This window comes from Gavia stellata, chromosome 20 (genome assembly GCF_030936135.1).
Source record: "Gavia stellata isolate bGavSte3 chromosome 20, bGavSte3.hap2, whole genome shotgun sequence".
NCBI classification, from domain to species: Eukaryota; Metazoa; Chordata; class Aves; order Gaviiformes; family Gaviidae; genus Gavia; species Gavia stellata.
This window is the reverse complement of record NC_082613.1, coordinates 1,091,716-1,113,204: the sequence shown is the minus strand read 5'-3', so window position 1 is coordinate 1,113,204 and position 21,489 is coordinate 1,091,716. Positions and strand designations below refer to the sequence as shown.

Here is a 21,489-nt window from a genome sequence, read left to right as displayed (position 1 = left end):
AAACGCTAACTCGGCTGCTTTGATTCACGGAGGGCTTTTCTGGACCACAAGATTAATATATATATACACACATATATGCATATATATATATATTAGTTTTGGTGGAGGAAAGAGGAGTTTGCTTATAATTGAGAGAGCAGGCATCTGACAAATTTCTTTCAACCTGAACATGGAAACCGGGCATAATCTTCCTTTTTATAAAGCACTGTTTATGTACAGAGAGCCTTTTGCTCTTGCTGCGTAACCTAACGTCACCTTCTCTTCCCTCTCCTCCCTCTTTCTCTCTAGCACATCATCTTCTGTACTTTGACATTTTAAAAGATGATTGTATGATGTAAGTGCTCAGAGAATTGAAATGAAACAAGGGGAGTCCAAAACCTGAAATAGCAACAGAATGCATAACTGCGTATAGGTACATACCTATGTAGACGTAAGTTTTATGTGAAATATGCATACACAGACACCTCTGTGTCTGCACATATGCACAGTTCCTCAGTCGCTACTGTTCCATAGGGAATTCCGTATTAAACTCCTATGCTGGAAACTCCCTTTGTGGCAGGACTGGTACAGTGCAAATCGCCGTGCAAACCCGAGCTGTTCTCGTTTTAGTGTTGATAAGCTAGCTGGTTAATATGTCAGAAAGGCTCTGCTTTTAATTCTGTAGAAATTCATTAGCAAGGTGAAAGAAATTCAATAGGGTGGAGAAAGAATAAAACCATTTATTTAGTCATTGTATTTAAATTGGAGCTGTGGTTGGAGATTTGGTTAGTGTATTCATCGGCAATCTCGGATTGCTACAGAAGCTTTTAGAGTCTCATTCCGATGGACTTACCCTCGACCAGATACTCAGTGGCACTGATATTAAGATAAAATACATTGTCTTAAGCTGTACAAAAGTACTGAGCTCTGGGTTGAAGTTTTTAAGAAACATTCCTGCCGAGTTTGCCCCTCTCTGGCTGTTATCTGAACCATCTGGGCTTCCTGCAGGTTAACGGCCAAAGGCAGGAAATCCAGCCGACTCCTGGAAGAGGCCCTTGGACAGTGTGCGCCGTCATAGTTTCTTCCTAGGAATGTTTAACATCCTTCTCGTCTTTGCTCTGATCTGTATAATGGGATCTTTTTATAAAAAGTTACATGCAGCAGAAGTCGGCCCTTGGCTCTGGGAGCAAGCACCGCCTGACACTGAAGCATAGGAATTGAAGCACTTTCTTAAAATCCTTAACGTAGGTCTAGCGCCTTTTTTAAAATATTTGCATGCTGCTTGAATCTTCTAAAACACATACCTCTGTCATAGCATCTCGGGCTACCCTGATGCATTATACAGATCAGACCAGACTTGCGTCCAGTATTTGTTTTAGGTGTAGTAAGTCTGCCTTCACTGAACGTAGAGTGCTTGCCGAGTTTCAGCGAGACGCCTGTAAACCTGGATCTGTCCTCTCTTCCGTCCGTGACGGTTCACGTGCACCATGCTTTGAATGGCTCAGTGTGACTCCTGTGGGCCTGTTTCTGCGGTGTTAACACACAAATTGGAAAGGATAACCTGCAAAAGCCATAATTAGATGCGGCAATGGAACCGAAATGAGAACACTGGTCCTGGCTGTGCTGCGCTGTGCAGTGGGGCGTTTAACTCTCTGTGGTCCAGGCGCTTACTACCTTCTTCCGTCCCCTTTCTTTTTGAAACGGAGTGCCCGAGGCTCTCCCCGCGGGCACAGCTGTCCACACGTCAGAACTCGCAGCTCGCCGGTGATACACCCATCTCCCCCTTCTCTTAGGTGATCTGTAGACAAAGAACCTGTCAATAGTTCTGTCCATAGTTTTACAGCCTGTATTTATTTGTATCATCTCTTTTGTCTAGGAATGTAAAGTGATCCTAAAATGCAACGTGTAATAAAGTCAATAAGATTTATTGCATCTATCAAAACGTGCCCGTTTTTCATTCTTAATTTGTAAGCAACGGCAGGGTTCAGCGACTTCACGTTTTACAAAGCCTTATGTTATTTTTCTCCCCCCCCCCCCCCCAAAAAAAAAGTCTCTGGGCAAACTACATTATTATTGAGTGGTAAAACGTGAGTAGAACTGCCTAACGCTGTGTTGACGTATGGCACATGGCACCTCAGGGACTGCAAGCGCTGGAAGGGCCCGGGCCGGGGTCGCCGTCCGATGCGGGCCAAGGCGGACGGGCCCGCAGCCCCCGGTGCTTCTCGCTAGAGGGAAGCAACGAGGGCGGCGGTACCGGGCGCGCAGAGGGAGCCCAGCAGCAAGCCCTGCCGATTTAAACAGATCTCACAGCGGCCACGGCTGCCCGTGGCGGGCCGGCTCCGTGGGGAGGAGCAGCCCCACAGTCCCGAACCGCCCAGAGCCGGAGCCCTCAGCCGGGGAGCAGCCAGAGGCCGCGGCGAGGGCCGACATCTTCCCTCCTCTGGCTGCTGGCAGGGGCCCGGCCGGGTCGTAACCCGCCCCCCCCAGCTTTGCCGGAGCGAAAACCGGGGGTTGCCCGGTCACACAGCCGCCTCGCGGCCCAGGCGGTGCCGCTTCTCCCGCCGCGGCCCGGGGGACGGAGCCCGGCGGCCATGAGGCGAGGGCGAAGGCAGCGGCTGGTCCCGGCATGCCACGCGGCGCGGGCGGCGCCCGCCGGGAGCTGTAGTCCGCTGGCGGAGGCGGGGCCGTGGGGGAGGCGGCCGCGGGGACTACAGCTCCCGGCAGCCCTTGCGGTTTGTTTTCCTTCAAACGGGGCCCAGGCCCGCCGCGCGCCTCGCGCGCCCAGCCCCGCCCCTTCGGTCGCGGCGCGCGGGTCCCGCCGTGTCCCGCCGCGGCCACCGTCGCCGAGCCCCGCCCCCCCGCTCCCAGCCCTTTGACCCCGTTGTTATGTCGGGCCCGAGCCGCCGCCGCCGCCGCCGCCTCCCGTAGCGCCCGGAGCCGCCCCCGCCTCGCGCCCCGCCCGCCCCGCCCCGCGCGCCCGCCGCCCGCCCGCGCGCGCCCGCCCCGCCCCCGCCGCCGCCGCCCGCCGCCCGCCCGCCCGCGCGACTAACGGTCCGCGCCCGCCGCGCCGCCGCCCCGCGCGGGAGGAGGATGAAGGAGATGAAGCAGCGGAGGAAGAAGGAGCGCACGTGGGCCGAGGCCGCCCGCCTGGTGAGGGGGGGAGGGGGGCGCCGCCCCGCCGCGGAGGGCCCGGGGCGGGGCGCGGGGGCTCCGCCGGGCCCCGAGGGGCCTCCCCCGCCCGGGGGCTCCGCTCGCCGCCGGCTCCGGCCCCTCCACGAGTAACGGGGCCCGCGGCGGGGCGGGGGGGGCGGGCGCTGCGCCCCGGCGGGGCGAAACCGGGGGCCGGGTCCCCCCGGGGGCGGCGGTGCCCCCTTCCCCCCCCCCCACCGCCCGGTCCCGCTGCCGCGGCGGGTGTCTCCTCCCCGCTTGTTTCCCTTCCCGAGCCGGGCGGGAAGGAGAAGACCCCCGGGGGGGGGCCCGGGGCGCCGCGGGGGCTGCGGGACGAGCTGCCCGGGGGGGTCCCCGGGGCCGGGCTGTGAGGGGGCCCGGGGCGGGCGGGCGGGGAGGTGCCGCCCCGCCGCGGTATTTGCCGCCTCGGGGGGTGCCCGCGGGCAGGGCCGGGGCCGCTCGCGGCGGGAGGAGGGCTCGTTTTCTCCCGTTCAGATGAGCTACGGCTGAGCCGGGGGAGCGGAGCCTCCGGGGGAGCGGAGCCTCCGGGGGAGGCCTGGCCGGGAGCCGGGGCAGCGCCGCTGTCAAAAGTTTCTGCTGTCCCTGCTGAGGCTGCGGGGCCCAAGGCGCGGGCGGCGGCTGCCGGTGCCGGGCCTCGGGGTTGGCATCGCTGCCGTCCCACGTTATTTCGGCACTTTTGGTCTTTAGGAGACGTCGCTGCGGCTATGTCCCAAGTCTTTTTGTCTTTAGGAACCTGCTTGTGGAAGGTTTAAGCTTCCAAACCCAGCTCCGCTTGGACGGTGTTCGTGCAGGTCTGTTGGGAGGCTGCTGTCGTTTGGCCCTCGCGGGGGGGAGAAGGGTCACCTCCCCCCGTGAAGCGTTTAAGCCGTGTCTGTCTTGAGCCCCGCTTGCAAACTAGGAAGTATAAAAAGACAAATAACTTCAGCCTCTTTCAGGTAGTGAGCGTGAACTAGTCAGAAGTTTCACGGAAGGGGCTCGTCTGGAGGTGTTGGGGCTTCGGAGTGCCGGTGGGCGCTGCCGTCCGCTTCTTGCTCTCTTTGGCCTCTGCCTAGGAGCCGCTCGCTCTTGGTGACAGCGGTGACACACATCTGGGCAGGTGCAGGAGCGCCGGTACGCGGAGTAAGGGATGATCCGACCGCCTGCGGCCGGTGTGAATGGATCTCTGCGGTTTCCCCCCCGTAGCCCTGTCACCAGTACTCGACTTGTGGGGATACGGTGTCCTCGCTGTGTCACGTAGGGACATCTGTAGAAACACATTTACAGGGCGTGAGGGTGTTTTGTTGCCTTGTTTTGTGTGGGGGTTTGGTTTGGTTTTGCCTGGCCGGGTTATCCATTGGAGCACACAAACGTTCAGAAGGAACAGTATGGGTGAGTCCAGCTGAGACCCGTGTCCGGTATTGAGGGTGTTGAAGTTAGGTCTTGGTGCTCCTTCTGAGTAAGGTTTGTTTGGCTATCGGAGTGTTTTCTTACCGCTTGCCAGGAGGAAACCTAATCAGACAAGCATCTATCTTCCAGCAACTTGCACGATGTTTTGTGTGTAAATTATAATATTTTAGACCCACATGACTTTGCTTGAAAAACTGGAGAAGGGCATAACCCAGCCACAGTAGAACTTCACCGCAGGAATCTGGCGGCCTAGTACTTCATCGTGCATTTCTCTTTGAGGTCCTGGCTCTGCGAGCCACCCGCGTCACTGCAGGTGGCAGGGATGCTTTCCTGGTGGGTGACCTCGGGGCAGAGGCAGTGCCAGGTGGCCTTGCACAAACTCACCTCATTCAAGTCTCCTGAGCTCTAACAGGTGAAAAAAAATAAAAAAATCAGTATTTATAGGCTGCCCAAAGCAGCACAAGAGACTGTGACTCTAAAGCTGTCTCCCAATACACCTCCTCACCCTCATTGTGTGATGGGGAAGGGATCTCTTCACAAACACAGTTCCTCTCGCCTGTCTTTCGGCCAGAACCTCAGACACAGCGGGTGCATGAGACGTCTAAGCCTCAACAGCATCTTAGAGCCATTGATGAACCAGAAATAGAACGATCTCATACTAGATTATCCTCTTAGAGAGACCTACGGTTGCGTAGCTGCGCTTCCAGCTTGCAGGACTGATTGTAAATCTGCTAAAAATAGATCTTTATTTAACACTAGTCTTACACATGCTCCCTGTCAAAATGCTTTTAATTTTCCTTTCTGATGTGCACTATTGTATTTTGTGTTCCTCTCGATGTTCCTGATAATCATAGGCAAAAGTGCTTTTCAGCGTTGCTGCTCCTACAGAGCTAATACTATGCACGTTCCGTAAAATAAGCCTTTAAAGATCCATTTGAACACCCAGAGCGATAGGACTATTCAACAAGTGCTGTCAGCGCTAGATGTCTAGTAAATGAATTGGGGGAGTGGTGTAAACTTCCGTAATTAGGGACATAAGAACCCTTGACTATCAGTAGCATAAACAGCGGAGGGGAAAAACCGTCTTTTTGGGGGTAAGGAGTAGCTAACGTTGCCTAAGCGGTAGCTCCTGATGGAAGACTGATGCGGCACGGGCAGTGTCAGGTTGGAGAGGGGTGCAGGGCCGGTGCCGGGGGCTGGGCTGTGGTGGCTAAAGCTGCAGCATCTTCTCTCCCCCAGTTCTTCCATTAAGCAGTCTGTACACTTAATATAGCTGTTGATTGGAAATTGTTCCCCTGAGCGTAGATTCTTTTATCTTTATGTAAATGCTCGTTCATGCTCAGTTTTAGGCTGTGTATTTTGCTTGCTGTGTCTGCCACTTGAGAGAGGTTTTATAAGCTGTGAAGAATTTCCTTCTTTTTCAGAACAGGCATGTTCCATTTTGTGGATCTGGCACTTGGCTCGGGAGTCATGCGTTTCCCCTTGTCAGCCGTCTGCTCCCTTTGAGTGACGGGGGTGACAGTTCATGAGGAAGGCACGGAAACGTCGTAACCTATGGAGGTTTTTTGATTAGGGGAGGAAAAAGCGTGATGGAGCTGTATTGACTCGGAATTAAAATTGTTTACTCTCTCTGAATATGGCTTATCGCTTTCTTTGATCTTTTCTTTAAACTCTTTGTGTTTTCATTGTGTTTATCTCAGGTTACGTAGTTCTCAAATTTCCGTCCACTACCAGGGTAGCACCACCGATGCTTTTGGTCTTCAAGCATCTGAAAAATGTATGTTAGGTGGATATGATGTATGAAATTCCTTTTATCACAAAATATAGTTGAAGCGCAGAACCACAGTGACATGGGTTGGGTTTTTCTTTACTTGCGGAGGTTGGAGATGGTATGGAGATGCAAATGGTGCCCTGCACAACATTTTATTTTTTGCCAATGTCCTGCTCATGCGACGCCGGGAGGCAGACTGCAGGCGCCGTGCCTTGCCACAGTGCTGCAGTGACTCGGTTCTAGATGTTGCTGATAGAAATGGGGCATTTGGGTTCCTCCGTGGGCTTCTCGCACAAGTCAAACTGAAAGACAGCATCGCGTTGCTGACTCCTCTAAAGCACAGTGACAAATGAAATCAGGATTGTGCATCATTGCGGCCGTTGCGTTAGGGGAATTTAGACCACAGTTACAATCAAAAAGTTCCTGAGTGAATACCCATTGCTGCTTTTCTGGGATGTTTCAGGCCACGTCCTGTGCCTTTATCGCAGTCTTTTTGCTTGATCGGACCTGGAGCTCTGTTGAGTTCGGTGTCTTTTGCATTCAGAGGGCAGCGCTGTCTGCTTCAATGGAAGGCGCAGGAGACGGCGCCTGTTAGGCAGCTGTAGGGTAGTCTGCTCCCAAAGAAACATCGTGGTTTACATCTACTGCAGCTTATTTTTGTTCATTGTTTCCTGTTTATGTGGGTAATCTTCTTATCCACAGAAATGTCCGGTCCTCTTTTTGAATCCTTGAGTTCTCGCTTCTAGCCATTTTGGAGCAGTAAGTTCCACAGGCTTTTTTTTAAAAAAAAAAAAGTAATAGCCTCTTTAGTTCTTCACATGTAAGTGGCAATTCTATTCTTTGTATAATAGATGAAAGGACGAGTTGTTATTTATTGTATTGCCTTTTTAATATCTGATTTTACTCATTTTCTTTCAAAGGCAAGTAGTCCAAATCTTGTTAGTGTCCCTAGCCATAATTTTTTTCCGCATCCTTTACTGTTATTGTTGTCCTTTTCTGAATTCTGTCCTTCTCTGACAAGAATTCTCTTACCCGTGGTACCCTTCTTGGGATGGAGCGAAGCTGAAATGAATGCAGTAATCCAAGGAAGGTACGCTATTGAATTATATAGTTGTACAGTAATACTTTTCTTGGCAGAAAAATACTGGATGCTTTATTGAGAGGTAGGAAGAACATTTTACATCATTAAAGGTCACTAACCGCTGTACCGTTTTGGAGGTTGTATGTGGCGGCAGCTCGGTCTAATGTACAATCAAGTCTGTGGCAAAGCTTCCACTGGTTTCAAGGCCAAACTCTGCTGCTTTTTCTCTCCTTCGTGTTTGCATTTCAGTTCGTTAGGGACCAGATTAAGGTAAGCCTTTCGCGATGCTTACTGTCATCTAATCTTGAGGTAGCCTGAAATTTTTAGCGTGTATCTTTTGCAGATGAATAAAGTTTTAAGAGGCATATTACTGGATCTGATCCGCGGCTTACGGAGTAGTTCTGTGAATGCAGAAGCAAATTCTGTAATGACACGTGGTCTTTCTGTCTTTTCAGGTGCTGGAAAATTACTCTGATGCTCCCATGACCCCAAAACAGATTCTGCAGGTCATAGAGGCTGAAGGACTAAAGGAAATGAGGTTAGTATTGATGATCTTGTCTAAAACATAGTGTCGAGCGTGGGGGAGGCTGCATATGAAGGCTTGTGTTGCTTCGTGCAATTCTGCCTCATCTCCAGCCCACTTTTCTTCTTCCTTTTTTCTCTTTCCAGCATGGTAACTTCAGATGACAGTATAGACATTTATATACAGGTTGCGGGTTTTTTTTTCTTGTGACAGTAACTGGAAGCTGTTCTTGGATTTTTTGGTAATGCACAGAGCCCCCTTCATCCATCTATTGTAAAATAAATGCCTATTGCAGATCAGACTCCTGCATTGTGTGGTACTTACCACTTGTATGGTTCTCTCGTAAGTAGCTCCCAGTAGTTTCTGCTATTGTGACTCTAGTTTGAGAACAGTTTAAGTTTTCTCTCCCCTGATGCTTCATTTCTAGAGGAGACATTATGTTTTAGGAGACTCAAAAAAGTCTTCTTTATTTTATATTACTGTTCTGGCTTCTGCTCAGATTTTCGAGCACCGTGATAGCGCAGCTCACACTGTTGTGGCTCTTGACATTGTATGGAGGAGAAGCCCATCTCAACGTGGGCTTCATACAGAAAAGAACCTGATATGGAGCATCAGAAGTGGCAAGAGTGGGAGACTCTTTTCCTCGGTTAAGTCCCTGTGAACTTCCATCTGTTTCTGTGACAGTAGTAGAAGAGAAATACAGAGTGTCTTGCGGATCAAAGAAAGTAGGTAACCGTGAAAGTCCAAATGTCTCAGTTAGTGCTGCGTGGCAAAAAAAGAAAGTTTGACTATCAGAGACAGAAAAAGCAGTTGCTTTTGGCTGCTGCCCGTTGATTGACTTCTGGGGAACCCAGATGCGTGGACTGTTTCTAGCCTTGCTTCCCCTTCATCTTGACTCTCTGGACTGTTTTCCACCGTGGCGTTTGCGTTTCCTGAGCCTGTGCTTTGCCCAGCTACAGAAGGTAAACTGATTTCTTCTGGGACCTGACAACTCAAAATGTTAGCTTGTTTCTGCTCCTTATTTGTGTCTGAAATCAGGAAACAGCTGGGATGGTTTGAATAGTGAAAACTGGTGATGCATACAGGGATGTCGCGTGTAGGAGTTGCCATTGTTGGGAGAGGGACGATGCTGGCGCGTGTTGCTGCATCGATACCGGAGCTGTTAGAACGCCCACCTGCCACTGGCGATCCTTGCCGAGGAGATCTTCACTGGTTTGGGTATGGGTGGTGGTTTCACAGCTCTGAGTAGAATTCAGACAGGCTTTTAATGAGGACCTTCATATAGCCTTGTTTTAATCAACACTCTGCACCTTTCTTACATCAGTCCTTTTACTTAAGCAGATAGTTGAAGATCTACGTGCCTAGGCTGTCCGCTGCTAAAGGTAATAGCAGGTCTCTTTTCACACACGTAAATTGTCTTGGTGCTCTCCCAGTTTTGACAAGTGACCTATCACAGTACGTAACTAAAGACCAGACTTTGGAGCATGTGTCAGGTTAAATCCCACAGAGCTAAATCGTTCCTTTAAAGGTCGGTGGTTTTCCCTTGGGATATCTGCTTTTCCTTCCCCGGTCATTAATTCTCTGCTTTAAGAAAAGACTGTTTTCTTCAGAGCGTAATTGTTCACAGAATAAAGGCAGTGATCCTGCCTAGCTAAATATGCCGCAGCCTTTGCTGCTGCTTGTATAGAAGCCCTTCCTGAAACTCCATTTCCTGAAGGAAATAGCTTGGTGGCTTGAGACGTTTTTCCCTTTGAATCACTTCTGAGCCAGTGTTCCCTGGTTTGGGGGTCACGCCGGTCTGTTGGGAGGGCCATGTTCCTCACGGGTGACATTAATGGTCCTGCGCGGCTGATGCTCGAACCAGGACACTTGGGCCCAGCACCATTGCTGAGTTCTAGCTCCTAGGAGAGTTTTAATTGTTTGCTTTTTTCTCAGTTCGGGGGGAATTATTTATTTTGCCGTTCTAAGAAAGCATGCTCTGTGGCTGGTTAGCGTGCTTGGAGCATCTGTTAAACACAGAAGGGAAACCACTGTCTAACAGGACAGAAGACCGGAATTTTTTTTCGCAGTATCTAGAAGGGATACAGGGTAATTTTGTCTGTTGCCAAGGCTTGTGAAGAAATGCCCAAAAAAACAAATGTGTTTCGAGTGGAAACAGAAATTGTTCTAAGTTTTCGATTTGAGAATTATTTTCTTTTAAGTATTTTGTCTCAATCCAGTTTTCAGTTTCACTTTTAATAATAATGAAACCGATACTGCTTTAATGACTCTTCCAGGTAACTTTCTGCCTGTACATGTGTGACTTATGGAAAACATGAGATTACGTGGCACAGAAGTTCCATCAGTTGAGCGTAGGACGGTTCCTCTAACCAGGGAGTTACGTAGAACTTGACAAACTAGTGCATCAGACCTTTTACATCTAACTCTGCTAGTGCAGTTTTGTCTGTGACATGTCAGGGAAGACATTCCAGAAACACGTATCTGTACAATTTATGCTGGTTTTATTTACATCTTTCCACTGCTGAATAGATCGGTTGGGTTTTGGTGTTTGGGGGTTTTTTGGTAAAATCAATCCAATTCTGAAAGCTTCAAGAAGAGAAAGGGAGAAAACAGGTAATAAAAATTAGAAGTGTCTAAAAATGGCCAAGTGTAACTTTAAAATTGGTATAACGTTCCCTGTTTTTTGCTGTTTGCTTCACTGTGGTGTGTTGAGGCTGACGTACAGGTCAAACAGGAAAACAGTAATACTGTTCTGACTGAAGTGTCCATCCCCTGAAGTTAACAGCATCATCTCTGTTCCCCTAGTCAGCTAAATGATGCCCATTTAAACAGATTTTTTGGGCTGTTTTCTTGATAAGGCCATTTCTTAAAACTTCCTGGTTTCTGCCTTTCTGTGTTTCAGTGGCACTTCTCCCCTAGCCTGCCTCAACGCCATGCTCCATTCCAATTCAAGGGGAGGTGACGGACTCTTTTACAAACTGCCTGGACGCATCAGCCTCTTCACGCTCAAGGTAAATGCCGAGTTCCTGCTCTCACCTGAGGGCCGAGGTGCGAGTTCTGCTTGTTATGCATAGCTGAGTGTTAAACTGTCACTGAGCATCATATGAGCTGAATGTGCTGCATGCGAGAGCGTCATGTGAAAGAGTGTCTGGAATTCATTATTTCGTTAGAGCTTGTACCTTTCAGTTATATTCAGCCGTACATGATAAATTCCTTTTAAAAACCCCTATTATTTCTTGAATTGTGCAAGCAAGATAAATCCGCTTATTCCAGTTCTTGGTGTCCAACTCAGGTGGCTGCTTATCGAAACGGTCCCATTGACTCCTTTTCTGCCAGCCGCAAGGGAACGCAGCCAACCAATAAATTAAATTGGTCCGACAGCTTGTAGATACAAGTAAAATCTTGATAGGAGAATGTATATTCATGTTTTGTGTTCCACTGCATTCTGTGTATATTCAGCGTCACTATTTTCCTCAGATCTTGAGATGTCTCTGGAACGTTTTTTATTTTCCGTTTATTGTCCCAGTAATCTTAAATGTTGAAAACGTTTCTGGTCTTAGGCTTTTCTTTTGCATTGTTTTGTACTGTTGGATTCCCTGATAAATATCAGCTTGATGGACAACGGGTATCTCAGCTATTTCGGTTGCATCTTTTTTCCTGCTGTCAGAAAATTGTGTTGAATTGCCATATTTTGCCGAAAACAGGTGGAATTGAAATGGCTTTGATCATACAAGTAGTAAATACATCTCCTAAGCTTACTATCTTAGTAGTTGGCTACTCTGATGCTGCCTATTCTTTTGCAGAAAGAATGAGATACTTCTCTTTATTAGAAGCTGCTTGCTTGCAGAGAAGTGCGATGAATTATTAACCTTTCGTATTTTGGATATGTTTGAGTTACTCGTCTAGGAGGTGTCTGAGGTGTGCTAATAGTTCTAATGGCTTCTATTCCACTATGAGCCCAAATACACTTAAAAGTGTCTTTCTACATCAAGGATTAAAATAGGGAAGGTGAAAAAAATTAGGCTTAAAAACTATATCCACTAAACCGTCCGTCCCCACTGGTTTAAGTCGTAGTGGTTGGGAGGGAGGACTGGAGCCATCCCAGTTCTGTTTGCCCGTTTAGAAGGATGCCTTGCAGTGGTCTCGGAACCTGTCTGTGCCAGAAGGGGAGGAGCTGGAGGATACAGCAGACGCAGAAAGTTGCGAGTCCAATGAAGCAAGCACTGTGAGTGGTGATAACGATGGTGAGTGTCTAGTGACATTAATCGTAAACTATAGGACCTACTTCTGTGTCTGACTGAGTGCCCATCTCTTTTCAGTGTCTCTTGATGAAACCTCCTCTAATGCCTCCTGTTCCACTGAGTCTCAGAGCAAGGGACCCGCTACTACCAGGGAGAGCTACAGAACCGCCTCCCAGGTAGGAAAAAGTGGGACTAATGGGAAGCATGAAGCCTCTCGAGGGGAGCTTTCATTATGCCTGAGGGTTGGGTTAGCGTGATAGGGAGTAGTTGTGCACGGGTGCCTCAGAGAGAGTTATGGGGCTGTCCCCTTAGGTAGGGAGCTTGCAGTATGGGGAGGGATCACGTACAGGAAGGTAATTTTGAATTCTCTGCTATTCATAAATGTAATGGCACGTGAAGATTTACCTAGGAGCTAGGTAGTTCTTTAACTGAGAAGCGTGCTGCTGAGAAGCTTATTTTACCCCTCTGTAATGTCTTTGTTCCTTTGTTTTGTTTTTGGTTTCTTTCTGGACCGCAGACAACCAAACAAAAGAAAAAGACTGGTGTAATGCTGCCACGTGTTGTCTTAACGCCACTGAAAGTAAATGGGGCACACATGGAGTCTGCCTCCGGTGAGCATTGCTTTTGTTGTGGTGGTTTTCTAATGACTGCATAGATAGCCTTTAATCAGCAGTCCCTAGTTATCTGTAAGTTTGCCTGAGGATTTCTTTAACGCTTGGTGAGAACGCGTGTGGCTGTAGAGAGTTGTGCTGTTGAGTATATGTTTTTCTCCATCAAAATAGTTGGTAACTGGGCAATACCCTGTAATAGTGGATCTGTTATTAGCAGATAATTCTTGTATGTTAAACCACTCTCCAAGGGGTCTTCTGCTGTTCTTTGCCTATTTTTATGAAATTGTTTTGCTCTTAGGCTTCACAGGAAGGCATGCTGATGGGGAGAGCAGTAGCACATCCAGCAGCAGCAGCAGCTCTTTGGCCCTGTGCAAAGCCACCTTGCGTAGTAGAACAGAAATAAACAGGGATCCTCCGCAGCTTCTCAGAGGTATCCGAAAGCCCACAGCTGGTAGGTGCTTCTGCTTAAAGTTAGAAGAATAATTGGCCGTAAAAGCAGGCCATGTTGAAGTCCATGTATATGTGAGAAGATATCAGGGTTCTCTTCCTTCAGAAGGTTTATGATGATCTTAAGGCTCGCAAGCCAGACTTTTCTCTCTGAACATTAGTGAGACAGATGTCTAAAAGTTTGCCTACACTGAAGAGCAGCATCAAGAATTGTACCTGAATGTGACAGAAGTGTGACCCCATATCAAAATTTCAGATACATGTCTATTAATCAGTGTGTTTGAGAGTCTGTCTTCATACTTGAATACTAGTCTTTTCTCATATATCTTGCTTCTTTTGCTGTAGTAGTTTGACATTAATTTTTTGCCCATAATGCTGAAATACTTTTGTACAACAATGTTTATTTTATGTGCCTGTCCTTAAACTACAGGACAAATGAAACGAAACAGGGGTGAGGATATTGACTTTGAAACACCTGGTTCCATTCTTGTCAATACAAACCTGCGAGCTCTGATAAACTCCAGAACCTTTAATGCGCTCCCGTCGCACTTCCAGCAGCAGCTTCTTTACCTCCTTCCAGAAGTTGACAGACAGGTATGAGGGTGCAGCACTTCCATTCACTGCGTTGCCTCTTGCTTGCAGAACGGCTGGAGCAAATGTTTTCTCTTTGTCCTGGGTTTGTCCCGTTAGGTCGGGGCTGATGGGCTGATGCGTCTCAGTGGCAGTGCTCTGAATAATGAATTCTTCACACACGCTGCGCAGAGCTGGAGGGAACGACTAGCTGATGGTGAGTAGGTTTACTTTCCTAGGTGGCTGGAGAATAGGTACTCATTTTATGGAATTTTTTTTGTTGTTTTTCTTTTACAGTTAATGGATGGGAATTCAGTCCAGCTTTGCAGGGAATCTGGCTATGTTGCCCCAAACTTTTCTTCTTTTTTTCTTTAAAATCAAAGATGTGTTTTCCTTTGGCACCATGGGACCTTCTGAAAGAAGTGGTGGAGGTGTAAAGTAGTGCTAGACTTCTTTCCTTAAATGGTGGCCTGTGTCTGGTAAAACATGATTTTTTTTCAGACTTGCCTGAGGCTGTGTGACTGTTGCCCTTAAGGAGTTGCAGGCAGAACGTGGATCCGTAAAGTGGAGAGCAGGGCAATACCAGAAAATCCGTCCTTTGTATATCTACCTACTGTACTACACTGTTACAACACAAAAGGTTGCGTTTGCAGAATCAGTTTTGTTTGGAACTGAATTTCAGTCTCTTGCTTCCATGTAGGTGAATTCACCCATGAGATGCAAGTTCGAATTCGGCAGGAGATGGAAAAGGAAAAGAGAGTGGAGCAATGGAAAGAGAAGTTCTTTGAGGACTACTATGGACAAAAGTGAGAAATTTTACCTCATCTGTCCTGTTTTATCTATGTTTATGCAGGTGACAGAGTGTGTTTCTGCTTGTGGATACCTGAGAAGATGCAGCATAAACTCCTTGAAAAAATACAGGTTGTGGGGTGAATCATTTGGACTGTTGCTCCAGGGAAATCCTTAGTGGCATTGGCTGGGCCACAGCAGAATTTTGTAGCCTGTCTATTTTGTTACCCAGACAAGTTAATATTACTTGTTTTCCATCATAACTCTTTACATTTTCTTTTTTTTCCTCATTCCCTGTGATAGTAATGTGGGATAGCAAACGTATAGGTTATCTCATTGCAGACTGACTTGATGAGGTTTTGATGAGTCTCTGCTTTGTAATCTGTATGTTACTATGTATAGGGGTGACAGTGCAGCTGTAAGTAAAAGATGAAATGCTTAAATTAGGATGGGCTTTAGCTTTTAGCTAGTTTTTATGTTTGCCTCATAGGTTGGGCTTGACCCAAGAAGAATCCCAGGAGCAGAATTTGGTGCAAGAAGATGCTGAGAACAGGACAGGACTGTCTGTTAAAGGAGAAGCAAGACTGCCGCGCGGTCCTTCTACACGGCAGAGAGATGGGCACTTCAAGAAACGCTCCCGGGCCGACCTGCGATGCAGAGCCAGGAGGAGCCTGTACAAATTGCGTGAACCTGAGCAAACGGAGGCTTCCAAAGAGACTGCTTCTGTGGGACCAGATTCCTCTCTCAATAAAGAGACAAAGCCTGAGATAGACCTGAAGAAAGATGATCTGACGAGCCCTTCGGCTGCAGTACTGAAGCCAGAGAGTTCAGAATTGCAGCTCTCTCCAGAGACTTCCAAATTACACAGTAAATCGGAAGAGCTGTCATTGGCAGCTGCAAACAGAATTCCCAGTTTGCCCCAGGAGAACTCTGCTCGGGAGTCCAAGGACCAGAAGAGGAAATGCTTTGAGGAGGCTGCCTCTGCGTCCTTCCCCGAAAAGAAGCCCCGGCTTGAAGATCGTCAGTCCTTTCGTAACACAATTGAAAGTGTTCACCCAGAAAAGCCACAGCCTACTAAAGAGGAGCCAAAAGTCCCACCCATCCGGGTAGGAAAGAGAATTATAGCTGCTTGGTGTCTCAGGGCTGTCATGCTCAGTGGCATCAAAATGTTATTAAAATGTCAAGTGTTGTCATCTTAAGAGAAGTGGAAGGGTTTCATTGGTAGAGCTGGCTAAGTACCTCTGATTACCACAGTTTACTGTCTTATTTAGACAGGCAAAGAATGGAAGATCATTCCAAGGTCTTTGCACGAGAGCACAGGGTAACCTTGACTCACTCTGTTAGTTCGCATTTCTGTGGACACAGACATCGTTTTTCCTGAAACTAGCTGACTTGTTGCAAAAGAGACCTTCAAATCACATTCTTTATCCTGTGTAGCTTCTCAGTTCCTTTCCTTTTGGGCAGAATCTTAGTACTCCTTCTGACTTTTCCCATTTTGACTAGATGTGTCCGTCTTGTTAGCTTCAGGGTAGTCATCCTGATGTAAAGGAGACCATTTTGATCTCTGAGGATTTGAACGCAAATCACTCATTTCGTATTTGTCTGCTGGCTCTGGTAAAACAATGTTAGCATTGAGTGAGCTTTACATATTGCATGACAGAGCGCATAAGCAGAGGTTACAAGGAGCATCCTATTTCTCTGCCAGAACTAGTTTTTAAGTTGGAATTTTAAATTTTTGTTGAATTCTTGTGATAAGAATTGCAATGAACAGATGCTAATAAAATGCATTTCACTGTCTGAAAACGGTGAAGTGTTAGAACTAATTGCTTTTCTCTTTCTTTCAGATACAACTTTCACGTATTAAACCACCCTGGGTGGTTAAAGGTCAGCCCACTTACCAGATATGCCCCAGGATCATCCCCAACACGGAGCCCTCCAGCCGGGGCAGGACTGGGGCCAGAACACTCGCAGACATTAAAGCCCGTGCTTTGCAAGCCCGAGCCCAGCGAGAAGCTGCTACAGCCGCCATTGGAGGTGGGGGTGGCCCAGGCGGAGGGAGAAGCACTGATGAAGGAGGTGGCGGAGGAGAATCCAGCAGCCGTACAGAGCACAGGAGATCAAAGAGAACTCATGGAAAGCGTTCGTCAGATCTACAACGAACACAATTACTGTCGTTTCTCCATCTGAATGGAGAAAAGGCTAACTCTGAGGTGGCTGCTCAGGAGGCTAACACAAATTCCTTCGTCTCTTCAAGACAAGACCCCTTTTCTTCAAAGAGCGAGGGAAGAGGTGTTCTGGAATGCACTGCAGGCACTAGTTCAGGGGCAGCTCAACCTGGTGATGGTTCACCTAGAAGGCAGTTCTGTGATGCTTTGACTGGGTCGTCCCTAGACAATGCAACCTCTCGGAGGCAGGAGGAAAGCCCCGAGCAGCTCCTCTGTGACCCAAGGACCGAAACCCCATCTTGTGTTGCATCACGGGAGAGGCAAAGTACAAAGCTGAAATGTGCGGTGCCACCAGTAAACGGCCTGTCATGTTCTCTGGCGCAGGGAGCTGCGATCAGTCCTGCGGGAGATAGGGTTGTGTCAGAACTCAAAGATGTTAGTGCTCCCACTGTACAGCTGGATTATCATTCTCACGTAAAGGAAAATTCCTCCAGTTGTCCTGCTCTTCTGCCAGAATTGTCATCAGGTGGTAAAGAATGCCATGAGCCAGAAATGGTATCTAGATTTAGATTTAATGGCTCTGAAACGTTTGTGGAAAAATGTGACGCTGATAGTGATAACTCCGAAACAGTGGCTACTGGCGTGGAGAAAGCAGTCCCTGCGCTGTATAACTTTTCACACCTGCAGGCAGAGAAAGAGACCGATGGCAGACTAAGTAATGAAGAACAGAATACAGAGTCTCTGGTGAAACCCTCTTTGCATGATGACTTTATTTCCCAGAACAGGACAGATACCTCTGAAAAACTTCTGCAGCTGAGGGAAAGGTGCCCCAGAACAGAACCAGAAAATGCACATCAGCCGCTGAGAGAGACTCAAGAGTTCAAGACAAACAGAGATGAAGAAGTACAGAGTACACACAGTGAAACAACAGATACCGCTTCAGATTTTGAAGGTGACGTAGCTGATGAGAATATAGAGATGGATATATGTTTCAGAAGTGTCAGCTGTAGGGAGGTGGCTGGGAAAGACTCTTCCTGTCACGGCAGCACTGAGAGATGCAGTAGGATTAGATCAAAATCATCTGTGGAAACAGACAGCCTGGCCTATGTTGTGGACTTCCCTGCAGTCGCAGCGATGAGCACTGCACCTTCACCTCAGCGATGGGGACCACATGCACCATTGCCCCAGAAACCCGAGCGGCCGACAGGTTCTTCTCGGCCCGTATCCGCTATTGAAACCAACAACCCTTTGGTGATGCAGCTGCTTAAGGGGAACCTTCCACTGGAAGAAGTTCTCCCAGTATCTCACGCCAACATCAAGCTGGAAATTACACAGCCACCACTGGACAAGCAGTCAGAAAGCCTCTCCCTGCAAATGGAGAGAGGTAGCAGTTGCTATTTTGGCAAAGAATCTTCCCCAGATGTAGGAATAAAGATGAGTGCCCTAAGCAGGAGCGATGACTTCCACTCAATGAGATCTTCCATGGAAGCCCAGGAGAAGAAGTGCGGATCAGGGGCAGCATTGCCTAGAGCAGAGGATGCGGAGGATCAGACTATTGCAGAAAAACATTCCAAAGTCGCCTCGACTTTAAGCTGCCAAGAGCAACTGGCAAAGGTGGCAAGTGCCTCTCAGAAGCTTGAAGATATGGGCCCTCGGGAAAGAACATTTTCTTCCTGCAGCTTTGAGGAGCAAAAGGAGTTGCCCAAGGTCCATCGGGTGCCACAGCGCAACCCGTTAACAAGCGTTGTCACAAATAAAAGTCCGGAGAAGTTGAACGCCTCTACAGAGCCTCGGTTTTTATCTCCAGCTGTAACTTCTCTTGGTCCAAATCAGACAGGGGGTACATCGGTCAATAAAAATTATGTTGGAGTTCAAGGCAAAAAACTCTTTGGTTCTGGTTTTCCTTGCAACCCCAGTGTTAGACTACATCACGCCAGGGCTTTAGATCAAGCTTCAGCCATGGGAACCTTGTCCCCCAGCAAACAGGTTCCTCTGAACAAGAGCTGTGCATCAGGAGAAGGAATGCCAGCTGCAAGGGAAGAATGGACTTCCAAGCAGCACACCAACACCCTGGGAGAAATGAAAAATGAGAACGTGTTGGCATGTGGCAGCCCAGCCAAGAGTAACGCGGAGAACCAGAAGGATGCAGCGCAAAACCCCGTGGAGCTGACTGAGCATTTGCAAAGTGTTCCGCTGGTTATGGACTTGCCGTTTTTTAAGTTTTCGAGGGAACCAGGAAAAGGACACAATCACCCTTTGGAGCCTTCTTCCATACCCTCACAGCTCAATATCAAGCAAGCGTTTTATGGGAAGCTTTCTAAGCTGCAGCTTAATTCCACCAGCTTTAATTATTCATCCAACACTCCAGCTTTTCCCAGAAGTCTTGCTGGAAGCATGATGCAGCTAACCCACAAAGCGAACTTTGCTGCAAACCATAATACGTCCCTTTCTGTGCAGATGTTTGCTGATAGCAGCAGTGTTGACGAGATATCGTTCAAGTGCTCGTGCAGCCTTAAAGCCATGATCATGTGTAAAGGCTGCGGGGCCTTTTGTCACGATGACTGTATAGGACCCTCTAAGCTTTGTGTATTGTGCCTTGTGGTGAGATAATAAATTATGGCCATGGGACAAATTGTATATTCAGTGTGTGTATTTTGATAACGACTGATCCTAAAACCTGTACACAAAATACTCTTCTGTTTATAGTAGAAATGCTATTACACTTTGTTTTGGTGAGGAAAGTTGACTTGCCTTCCCACTAAACCCTTTCTTGCTCACGGTTACACTCCAGTCTCTGTGGGCTGCACCCCACTGGAGCGATCCTTCTGCTTAGTGCTATCGTGGAAATCCTGATTGTGCTCTGGTACACGTGCTGAGGCTAACACCTGAGTGAGAGGCAGTTTGCTGTGGCAATCCGTGGACCCTCTGCTGAGGAAATCTTTACATCCAAACGAACTGGAACAGGGTGTTTTCTATTTCAGGGCTGCGCTAGGTGAGGCCCTACAGTCTTCCACTCTCCCCTTCCGCCATCTCCATTCTTGGTTTGCGAGGGAAGTGCCGCGGTACAGTAAGCGTAAGCGAAGAGCTGCTCTGCAGTGATGGTTCTGTACGGGCTTTGGATGCTACAGCAGGACGTGGTGCCCAGTGAAGCGCTCCGCGGGTGGCTGGGGAGCCGCATGCAGCGAACCGTAGACGGGATGGAGCTGGCTCGGAGGACGCAAGAGAAAAAATGGTGCCAACCGAATGCCTTCTGCTGGTCTGCAGGAAGATGTGTGGCCCAGGGAACTGTGCGCCTGGCTGAACTCTTGGACCAGCTGATGTGACTGCCTATTTTGGCTGACTTGACACAAACTACGTGAAGCGTCGGAGGTTCCTAGAAGCTCGTTTATGCGGCCAGCGATCTCTGCATCGCAGCCCTGCAATGAGGACCTTAACACGACAGCATCTGACCACTTGCGAGAGTCTAGCTGTGCATCTGTGTGACGATCATCTAACATTTAAAGCAGTGTTTTTTCCTTTTTTTTATATTTTCATTCTTGGATGTATAAAGTGAATTATTTGGCTCCTGTAAGTATCCTCTATGCATCTGTTTGATCATGTATTTATATGTTGTACACAGTACTGGCCAACTCTGTAAATGGATGTAATGTACATAGAACATAAAGGGTTCTTTTTTTTTCCTTGGATTTTCAGGCTCTACAGCAGTATTGCATTAAAGTGGTGTTAGTTATTAATCTGCATCTGTAGTCAGAGCCGCTGTATTCCGTCTTGCCTAACGTGAGGCTCAACATGCGAAGGTGTCTCTCGGTTCTGACGGCCTCCCTCTCTGCCCGGGCGTCCGTGCTGCCCTGCACGGGTAGACTGTGATGTCGGACTCGAGGGTGACCTGATGGGATTTGCCGAGTCGAGTGTATTTCAGCGGGCGCTGCTCTAAGCTATTGCCAGTTGTTGCTGTAACTGATGTAGAGCATGGCTGCAGCTGCCTTGCAAGAAGGTGAACGTCTCAATCCATAGATTGAGAGCAAAAACGTGACTCTTCCTCTTTGGAGCAATTACTTACCAAGAGTGAATTGCTTCAGTGGGGGGAGAAGTCCACTGTTTCATTTAAGCAGGCAGTAGCAAGAATTGTAGGGGGTTTATTTTTATTTTTTCTTGTCCGTTTTCCAGCTCTATCCTACCTCCCTTGACCACGCACTTTTTTTTTTTAACCGTACAAGTCCCTATTTGAGATGCAAGCCTGAGGGATGCAACACGTTTAGTCTCTGAAATGGTTTATCCTTAATGCATCTGACAGCCTCATGTTGTGGGAATGAGAGAGGGACCACCGCGCCTGTGCACCCGCGCCCCGGGGTGAAGGGGACCGCGGTCCTGGCGACGGCAGAGCGGAGGGGTGAAACCTGCTTACCAAAGATAGGGAGCGGAGCTGGGGGGTCTGGCTCTGCCTCCTTTGGGGCCACTGTAGTGTACGGATTGAACCGGTCTGGTTTGCAGAGCCCTCCGGGGGGGCCTGCTCATGTATGTCCCTTGTGGTATCGGAAAAATAAACACTCTAAAACCTGCATTCGTGGTTTCAATCCTCTTTTTCTGAAATCATCCTCCGTGCTCTCTAAGGCAATACTGCTTTTCCTTTCCTCTTTTTGAACGGGGAGTGTTCAGAGCTCTGCTCAGATGATGAAAAAGGGGGGGCTGCGTTGCTGTCTCGGCTCCGTTACCTCGGGTAGACGGCGCGCCTACGGC

At 48.4% G+C, this 21,489-nt stretch overlaps 1 protein-coding gene across 1 annotated transcript; it reads left to right on the top strand.

Moving 5' to 3' along the window:
- The first annotated feature begins 3,069 nt into the window (after positions 1-3,069).
- On the top strand, positions 3,070-20,057 carry ASXL1 (ASXL transcriptional regulator 1). Its single transcript, XM_059827391.1, has 13 exons — positions 3,070-3,129; positions 7,862-7,944; positions 8,889-8,891; positions 10,832-10,940; positions 12,053-12,173; positions 12,249-12,346; positions 12,688-12,781; positions 13,080-13,232; positions 13,659-13,822; positions 13,919-14,015; positions 14,499-14,604; positions 15,078-15,693; positions 16,432-20,057. Exons 1-13 carry the CDS (start codon positions 3,070-3,072, stop codon positions 19,360-19,362), a joined length of 4,635 nt encoding a protein of 1,544 aa, XP_059683374.1. The 3' UTR covers positions 19,363-20,057.
- Positions 20,058-21,489: the final 1,432 nt, after the last annotated feature.